The following is a 9797-nucleotide window of genomic DNA, read 5'->3' on the forward strand; positions in this document are numbered from 1 at the left end:
TATTGAAGGTATTTCTGGAAAATGTGATCCGTGATGCAGTTACATATACAGAACATGCCAAAAGGAAGACTGTTACAGCCATGGATGTTGTATATGCTTTGAAGAGACAAGGTCGCACCCTCTACGGTTTCGGAGGTTAAATAAATAATATTAGTTTAAAAATGCAATACTATTAACACTATATTGCCCAATGGTCCTTTTCAGGACCCGAATATTTTCATTTTTTGAGATAAATAATTCATTTGAACACATACTTGACTGTAATTTATACAAATATTTTTATCGACTTCAAATATTAAGATTTTAAGACAAAAATTAATTGAAGTTGAATGTAAGTAAAAAACTTTAGAAATTTTTCTTAGTTAGGTTTTCAAGAAACATGTTTTAATGTAGGTATTCAAAATTATTCTTTTAATCAAACTAGTTTTAGACGTAGAAATATCTAAGAATTCACCAATTATTTATTAAATAGATATATCTCAATAAAAATAAATAAAGAAGTAAATATAACAAAGTTGTATGTAATATTTCCTTATAATTATTTCTTTTATATCTTCGTATTTAAATAACGGTTAATTTTTAGTTTCAATAATTATAATAATTATAATAATTATACAAATAATTGTTTAAAATTTTTTTTATGTACTGTCATTCTCAATACGATTTAGCATGACAACATTTAGCATGAAACAACATTGAAAACCGATATTTCATAATGAAATACTATTTATACCCCAATCACTTAATATTTAAATGTGTTCCTCAACTGAATTAAATTGTAAAAAAATTTGGAAATTAAGAGTATTTTGCAAGCATAATTTGTATTCTCCTTCTGTTTAGAATATATCAGTTTCCTACCACCCAGAATATAAGTTTCAAAGAAAGAAAGACTTTTTTTTAATAACACACATGCTTTTAAAATTATATATCTTCTTGATTCGTTTGGTAGCAGATAAAATTATGGCGGGAAAATTTCTACCTACTGGTGTGTGAACTAAAATACTTAAGGCTTGCATTGTTATACCATTCATTTTTTATTTAAAAAAAAAGTAACTGACAAAATTGCCGGTACAGTTCACACGCATACCAAGGACACTCAAGATCCATACATATACTTCCAAGCCGAATGAGCATGAGTGTGAGTGTGAGTGTGAGTGAAATTGAGTAAGAAACTATAAGCCGAAATGGAATGAAGATGGAACGTGAGTAATTTTCTTATTTGCATTTACGCGCCAAAATATATGAAATAAAATCTATATTTAAGATGAATTTAATAGAATTACATACAACCTTTTCTTTGTTAGTTATATTGTCATAAAGCGATTAAAAAAAGCAATGTGAATGTGAATGTTTTATAATTCTTTACTAAATCTGTTCAGTTTAGTAATATATCAGAAATATTGTTCTGAGATGAGTACTTATTACTTAATGCGATGAGTCTTAAATATAATTACATGTTTTTGTACCATATATAGAATTGTTTAATTGCATTTTATACTATATACAAACTATATATAACTAGTTAAAATAAATTAGGATACGTATATACCGAAAATAATGATTATAATGAATTGTTTATTTCAAACGTAAATGTGATATTAAAACATAATTAATCCAAAAATTGCTCAAATAGAGCTAATGTTAAAATTAGAATGTTTTACACGTACGTGTAGTAAGTAACCGAATTAATACGTATGGAGTAGAATTGCTCTGATTGCCGGAAGATGGAGGTGCTTGATTCCAAATCATATTTCATTTGACATTATTTTGGAAATGGTTTCTGTAAACCAATTTTAACCATTTTTATGGGTTACGTTTTTCAAAGAAATATTTGTATAAATAATAATTGTTTGAAATGAAGTATGTTTTCTTTAATCAAATAAATTGATCGTCCTGAAAAGGACGGTTGTTGTTCGAAAATTTCGAAAGAAATAGTGTTGTAAGATATAGTTTAAGCCTTCTTTTCTGTTTTCTTAGGCAAAAGGACAGCTTGGATGTTTGGTAATACACCACCTTGTGCGATTGTGACACCAGACAACAATTTGTTTAATTCTTCATCATTACGGATGGCCAATTGTAAATGACGGGGTATGATTCTTGTCTTCTTATTATCGCGTGCTGCATTGCCAGCCAATTCAAGAACTTCAGCTGCCAAATATTCCATAACAGCAGCTAAGTAGACGGGAGCGCCGGCACCAACGCGTTCAGCATAATTGCCTTTTCGCAGCAATCGATGAATACGACCAACTGGAAATTGTAATCCAGCACGATTTGAGCGAGACTTTGCCTTGCCCTTAACTTTACCTCCTTTACCACGACCAGACATGTTTCAATAGTATTTGATTGTTAAGTTGATCTACGTGATCTGAGTTGAAAACAGGCAAACACCAAGAATTTATACCTTTTTCATCCCCTAATGTGAAGAGAGAATTTCTTGAAATTTCTGTTTTAAAAATACATAAATTCTGAGTGAGGGTAGTTCAAATTTGAAAATTCATAAAATTGAAAATTTGAAATTTCACATTTGAAATCATGCCACCAAAAACTAGCGGAAAAGCGGTCAAGAAGGACGGAAAGGCTCAGAAGAATATAACTAAGAACGATAAGAAGAAGAAGCGCAGGAGGAAGGAAAGTTATGCTATTTACATTTATAAAGTATTGAAGCAAGTTCATCCTGATACTGGTATTTCATCCAAGGCTATGAGCATCATGAACAGCTTTGTGAATGATATATTCGAGCGCATTGCTGCTGAAGCTTCACGTTTGGCCCACTATAACAAACGATCCACAATTACTAGTCGGGAAATTCAGACTGCAGTTCGCCTTTTACTTCCTGGTGAATTGGCTAAGCACGCAGTTAGTGAAGGTACTAAAGCTGTCACTAAGTATACCAGTTCCAAGTAAATTTTTTTGTATTGAACAATCAACATTAACTCCAACGGTCCTTTTCAGGACCACAAAAATATTTAATTAAAGTCGATAATTGATCTTAAAATTACTAACATACACTTCACAAATAAATGAACATTTTAGAAATGAATAAAATAATACTGATTTTCGAGCATATATATTTTGAATAATCAGAAAAAATAAGTGAATATAACTAACTGATAATAATATACGTATAAGGTTCCAATAAATACACAAATGCCATGTTTCACCTAAAGTATGTAACAAAAAATTATAAAAATATTTCATTTATGTGTTAAAAATACTATATATAATTAAGTTTTAAATATATTCACTGATCTTTGGCATAAATTAAATTTTAAATCTTTTGAACTTTCCCTTTCAGGCATTTAGTTCTTCTATTAACTGGCATATTCTATACTCTACTGTATACCATACTTAACAATAGAAACTAGAATATGAAAAATATTGCAGTATGAATTACTCACTTCAACTTTTGCATCATTTTAGCACCTTTACTCCATTCTATTTGTTAGCCTGGACATTTATTTCTTTAACTCATTAAACTGTCAAAGTACTTTCTCGAGCTTGTATACGCTGCTTTCGTTCTCACATTTCCGTCGTCTTATATATACTATATTATATATATTAAATAGTCAATTATTATTCGCAGAAATTTTTAAAGCCATATACTTGGTACACTAAAGAAAATCTTGAGGAGATCTCAGTTATTAGATTGTGAAAGACTTCCGAGTGAAATCACATTAGAGAACGAAATTATGAGCGATTATATCTATTCACAAAAGTTTTGAACTCTTTAAGAATATACTCCGTGAAGCGAGTTACTATATTCTCGATTGAGCAACGAGTTGGGTCAGGAGAGTGATCCCTCTGAATGAACTGGAAAGTAAGCACAATGGAAAGATCTCGGTATGCAGAATATTGGGAGGCAGTATAGTTATGCTGATATTAACATTTCTGTATTATAATACCAAAATTTATATACTTTGGAATGTTCTTCACTTTTTATTAAAAATATTGTTATCATAAGTTGACAACAAGCAACAAAGCTAAAAAACTAATAACTTCAACAATAATTGCTATAAGTGTAAAGTTTATATATAGCGTTATATGCAGATCATCATCAAAAATTATAGTTACAAAGAAGAATGAGAGAATCAATTATCTTTATATATTCATTTTATCTGAGTATTATTAATTTGAATATGATGTTTAACTATCTCTTTTCTTTAATTAATTTTGGTCCTGAAAAGGACCGATGTTTATTAAATAGTATGAAGTTGCTTCTTAAGCACGTTCTCCACGAATACGTCTCGCCAATTGAATATCTTTTGGCATAATGGTTACGCGTTTAGCATGAATAGCGCATAAGTTAGTATCTTCAAAAAGCCCAACTAAGTATGCTTCGCTAGCTTCTTGGAGAGCCATTACAGCAGAACTCTGGAAACGTAAATCAGTTTTGAAATCCTGTGCAATTTCACGGACTAAACGCTGGAATGGCAGTTTGCGAATTAAGAGTTCTGTACTCTTTTGATAGCGACGAATTTCACGCAAAGCTACAGTTCCCGGACGATAACGATGTGGTTTTTTTACACCGCCAGTTGCGGGTGCACTTTTGCGTGCGGCCTTAGTAGCCAATTGTTTACGTGGTGCCTTACCACCAGTCGATTTACGAGCAGTTTGCTTTGTACGAGCCATAATTAAACAAATAATTAAATAAAATTTAATTTAACGAAAAAATGTTGAGAGTGTAAATTTCAAAACAAACGCTTATGACCCATCCCAACTGTTCACATGTTCGAACAGTCATTGTTCATTATATCCTTAATATCCTTTACATTGTTTATTTCTACCCTCAATTATTTGAGTGCCATTTTTGAGTAATTTGTTGTGTTTAAGCATTGTCACTCATATCTTTTGTATTGTTCATTTTTTCTATAAATACTGTGCATATCTAGTGTGGAATTTATTTACTGTTTAAGTCTGAATAGACAAGTATTATCTGCACTAAAATTATAAACTCAAAATGACTGGTCGTGGTAAAGGTGGTAAAGGTTTGGGAAAAGGTGGTGCTAAGCGTCATCGCAAAGTTCTTCGTGATAACATCCAAGGTATCACGAAACCAGCTATTAGACGTTTGGCTCGCCGTGGTGGAGTTAAACGTATTTCTGGTTTGATTTACGAAGAAACTCGTGGTGTATTGAAGGTATTTCTGGAAAATGTGATCCGTGATGCAGTTACATATACAGAACATGCCAAAAGGAAGACTGTTACAGCCATGGATGTTGTATATGCTTTGAAGAGACAAGGTCGCACCCTCTACGGTTTCGGAGGTTAAATAAATAATATTAGTTTAAAAATGCAATACTATTAACACTATATTGCCCAATGGTCCTTTTCAGGACCCGAATATTTTCATTTTTTGAGATAAATAATTCATTTGAACACATACTTGACTGTAATTTATACAAATATTTTTATTGACTTCAAATATTAAGATTTTAAGACAAAAATTAATTGAAGTTGAATGTAAGTAAAAAACTTTAGAAATTTTTCTTAGTTAGGTTTTCAAGAAACATGTTTTAATGTAGGTATTCAAAATTATTCTTTTAATCAAACTAGTTTTAGACGTAGAAATATCTAAGAATTCACCAATTATTTATTAAATAGATATATCTCAATAAAAATAAATAAAGAAGTAAATATAACAAAGTTGTATGTAATATTTCCTTATAATTATTTCTTTTATATCTTCGTATTTAAATAACGGTTAATTTTTAGTTTCAATAATTATAATAATTATAATAATTATACAAATAATTGTTTAAAATTTTTTTTATGTACTGTCATTCTCAATACGATTTAGCATGACAACATTTAGCATGAAACAACATTGAAAACCGATATTTCATAATGAAATACTATTTATACCCCAATCACTTAATATTTAAATGTGTTCCTCAACTGAATTAAATTGTAAAAAAATTTGGAAATTAAGAGTATTTTGCAAGCATAATTTGTATTCTCCTTCTGTTTAGAATATATCAGTTTCCTACCACCCAGAATATAAGTTTCAAAGAAAGAAAGACTTTTTTTTAATAACACACATGCTTTTAAAATTATATATCTTATTGATTCGTTTGGTAGCAGATAAAATTATGGCGGGAAAATTTCTACCTACTGGTGTGTGAACTAAAATACTTAAGGCTTGCATTGTTATACCATTCATTTTTTATTTAAAAAAAAAGTAACTGACAAAATTGCCGGTACAGTTCACACGCATACCAAGGACACTCAAGATCCATACATATACTTCCAAGCCGAATGAGCATGAGTGTGAGTGTGAGTGTGAGTGAAATTGAGTAAGAAACTATAAGCCGAAATGGAATGAAGATGGAACGTGAGTAATTTTCTTATTTGCATTTACGCGCCAAAATATATGAAATAAAATCTATATTTAAGATGAATTTAATAGAATTACATACAACCTTTTCTTTGTTAGTTATATTGTCATAAAGCGATTAAAAGAAGCAATGTGAATGTGAATGTTTTATAATTCTTTACTAAATCTGTTCAGTTTAGTAATATATCAGAAATATTGTTCTGAGATGAGTACTTATTACTTAATGCGATGAGTCTTGAATATAATTACATGTTTTTGTACCATATATAGAATTGTTTAATTGCATTTTATACTATATACAAACTATATATAACTAGTTAAAATAAATTAGGATACGTATATACCGAAAATAATGATTATAATGAATTGTTTATTTCAAACGTAAATGTGATATTAAAACATAATTAATCCACAAATTGCTCAAATAGAGCTAATGTTAAAATTAGAATGTTTTACACGTACGTGTAGGAAGTAACCGAATTAATACGTATGGAGTAGAATTGCTCTGATTGCCGGAAGATGGAGGTGCTTGATTCCAAATCATATTTCATTTGACATTATTTTGAAAATGGTTTCTGTAAACCAATTTTAACCATTTTTATGGGTTACGTTTTTCAAAGAAATATTTGTATAAATAATAATTGTTTGAAATGAAGTATGTTTTCTTTAATCAAATAAATTGATCGTCCTGAAAAGGACGGTTGTTGTTCGAAAATTTCGAAAGAAATAGTGTTGTAAGATATAGTTTAAGCCTTCTTTTCTGTTTTCTTAGGCAAAAGGACAGCTTGGATGTTTGGTAATACACCACCTTGTGCGATTGTGACACCAGACAACAATTTGTTTAATTCTTCATCATTACGGATGGCCAATTGTAAATGACGGGGTATGATTCTTGTCTTCTTATTATCGCGTGCTGCATTGCCAGCCAATTCAAGAACTTCAGCTGCCAAATATTCCATAACAGCAGCTAAGTAGACGGGAGCGCCGGCACCAACGCGTTCAGCATAATTGCCTTTTCGCAGCAATCGATGAATACGACCAACTGGAAATTGTAATCCAGCACGATTTGAGCGAGACTTTGCCTTGCCCTTAACTTTACCTCCTTTACCACGACCAGACATGTTTCAATAGTATTTGATTGTTAAGTTGATCTACGTGATCTGAGTTGAAAACAGGCAAACACCAAGAATTTATACCTTTTTCATCCCCTAATGTAAAGAGAGAATTTCTTGAAATTTTTGTTTTAAAAATACTTAAATTCTGAGTGAGGGTAGTTCAAATTTGAAAATTCATAAAATTGAAAATTTGAAATTTCACATTTGAAATCATGCCACCAAAAACTAGCGGAAAAGCGGTCAAGAAGGACGGAAAGGCTCAGAAGAATATAACTAAGAACGATAAGAAGAAGAAGCGCAGGAGGAAGGAAAGTTATGCTATTTACATTTATAAAGTATTGAAGCAAGTTCATCCTGATACTGGTATTTCATCCAAGGCTATGAGCATCATGAACAGCTTTGTGAATGATATATTCGAGCGCATTGCTGCTGAAGCTTCACGTTTGGCCCACTATAACAAACGATCCACAATTACTAGTCGGGAAATTCAGACTGCAGTTCGCCTTTTACTTCCTGGTGAATTGGCTAAGCACGCAGTTAGTGAAGGTACTAAAGCTGTCACTAAGTATACCAGTTCCAAGTAAATTTTTTTGTATTGAACAATCAACATTAACTCCAACGGTCCTTTTCAGGACCACAAAAATATTTAATTAAAGTCGATAATTGATCTTAAAATTACTAACATACACTTCACAAATAAATGAACATTTTAGAAATGAATAAAATAATACTGATTTTCGAGCATATATATTTTGAATAATCAGAAAAAATAAGTGAATATAACTAACTGATAATAATATACGTATAAGGTTCCAATAAATACACAAATGCCATGTTTCACCTAAAGTATGTAACAAAAAATTATAAAAATATTTCATTTATGTGTTAAAAATACTATATATAATTAAGTTTTAAATATATTCACTGATCTTTGGCATAAATTAAATTTTAAATCTTTTGAACTTTCCCTTTCAGGCATTTAGTTCTTCTATTAACTGGCATATTCTATACTCTACTGTATACCATACTTAACAATAGAAACTAGAATATGAAAAATATTGCAGTATGAATTACTCACTTCAACTTTTGCATCATTTTAGCACCTTTACTCCATTCTATTTGTTAGCCTGGACATTTATTTCTTTAACTCATTAAACTGTCAAAGTACTTTCTCGAGCTTGTATACGCTGCTTTCGTTCTCACATTTCCGTCGTCTTATATATACTATATTATATATATTAAATAGTCAATTATTATTCGCAGAAATTTTTAAAGCCATATACTTGGTACACTAAAGAAAATCTTGAGGAGATCTCAGTTATTAGATTGTGAAAGACTTCCGAGTGAAATCACATTAGAGAACGAAATTATGAGCGATTATATCTATTCACAAAAGTTTTGAACTCTTTAAGAATATACTCCGTGAAGCGAGTTACTATATTCTCGATTGAGCAACGAGTTGGGTCAGGAGAGTGATCCCTCTGAATGAACTGGAAAGTAAGCACAATGGAAAGATCTCGGTATGCAGAATATTGGGAGGCAGTATAGTTATGCTGATATTAACATTTCTGTATTATAATACCAAAATTTATATACTTTGGAATGTTCTTCACTTTTTATTAAAAATATTGTTATCATAAGTTGACAACAAGCAACAAAGCTAAAAAACTAATAACTTCAACAATAATTGCTATAAGTGTAAAGTTTATATATAGCGTTATATGCAGATCATCATCAAAAATTATAGTTACAAAGAAGAATGAGAGAATCAATTATCTTTATATATTCATTTTATCTGAGTATTATTAATTTGAATATGATGTTTAACTATCTCTTTTCTTTAATTAATTTTGGTCCTGAAAAGGACCGATGTTTATTAAATAGTATGAAGTTGCTTCTTAAGCACGTTCTCCACGAATACGTCTCGCCAATTGAATATCTTTTGGCATAATGGTTACGCGTTTAGCATGAATAGCGCATAAGTTAGTATCTTCAAAAAGCCCAACTAAGTATGCTTCGCTAGCTTCTTGGAGAGCCATTACAGCAGAACTCTGGAAACGTAAATCAGTTTTGAAATCCTGTGCAATTTCACGGACTAAACGCTGGAATGGCAGTTTGCGAATTAAGAGTTCTGTACTCTTTTGATAGCGACGAATTTCACGCAAAGCTACAGTTCCCGGACGATAACGATGTGGTTTTTTACACCGCCAGTTGCGGGTGCACTTTTGCGTGCGGCCTTAGTAGCCAATTGTTTACGTGGTGCCTTACCACCAGTCGATTTACGAGCAGTTTGCTTTGTACGAGCCATAATTAAACAAATAATTAAATAAAATTTAATTTAACGAAAA

At 30.8% G+C, this 9797-nt stretch overlaps 4 protein-coding genes and 1 pseudogene across 4 annotated transcripts; 2 read left to right on the forward strand and 3 right to left on the reverse strand.

Annotated features, from left to right (window-relative positions):
• Positions 1–1951: 1951 nt before the first annotated feature.
• Positions 1952–2336, reverse strand: LOC119663979 (histone H2A). The gene has a single exon (XM_038073565.1). It carries the CDS (start codon positions 2324–2326, stop codon positions 1952–1954), a length of 375 nt encoding a protein of 124 aa, XP_037929493.1. The 5' UTR covers positions 2327–2336.
• A 196-nt stretch (positions 2337–2532) lies between these two features.
• Positions 2533–2904, forward strand: LOC119663981 (histone H2B-like). The gene has a single exon (XM_038073566.1). The coding sequence runs from the start codon at positions 2533–2535 to the stop codon at positions 2902–2904; it is 372 nt and encodes a 123-aa protein (XP_037929494.1).
• A 1314-nt stretch (positions 2905–4218) lies between these two features.
• LOC119663980 lies at positions 4219–9757 on the reverse strand (annotated as a pseudogene).
• LOC119663977 (histone H2A) lies at positions 7081–7465 on the reverse strand. The gene has a single exon (XM_038073563.1). The coding sequence runs from the start codon at positions 7453–7455 to the stop codon at positions 7081–7083; it is 375 nt and encodes a 124-aa protein (XP_037929491.1). The 5' UTR covers positions 7456–7465.
• On the forward strand, positions 7662–8033 carry LOC119663978 (histone H2B-like). Its single transcript, XM_038073564.1, has one exon. It carries the CDS (start codon positions 7662–7664, stop codon positions 8031–8033), a length of 372 nt encoding a protein of 123 aa, XP_037929492.1.
• Positions 9758–9797: the final 40 nt, after the last annotated feature.

Source organism: Teleopsis dalmanni, unplaced genomic scaffold, assembly GCF_002237135.1.
Source record: "Teleopsis dalmanni isolate 2A unplaced genomic scaffold, ASM223713v2 unscaffolded_contig_1226, whole genome shotgun sequence".
NCBI classification, from domain to species: domain Eukaryota; kingdom Metazoa; phylum Arthropoda; class Insecta; order Diptera; family Diopsidae; genus Teleopsis; species Teleopsis dalmanni.

Excerpts from the sequence above, each read along its gene's own strand:
- LOC119663979 (XM_038073565.1), bottom strand. The coding sequence starts at position 2,326 with ATGTCTGGTCGTGGTAAAGGAGGTAAAGTTAAGGGCAAGGCAAAGTCT.
- LOC119663981 (XM_038073566.1), top strand. The coding sequence starts at position 2,533 with ATGCCACCAAAAACTAGCGGAAAAGCGGTCAAGAAGGACGGAAAGGCT.
- LOC119663977 (XM_038073563.1), bottom strand. The coding sequence starts at position 7,455 with ATGTCTGGTCGTGGTAAAGGAGGTAAAGTTAAGGGCAAGGCAAAGTCT.
- LOC119663978 (XM_038073564.1), top strand. The coding sequence starts at position 7,662 with ATGCCACCAAAAACTAGCGGAAAAGCGGTCAAGAAGGACGGAAAGGCT.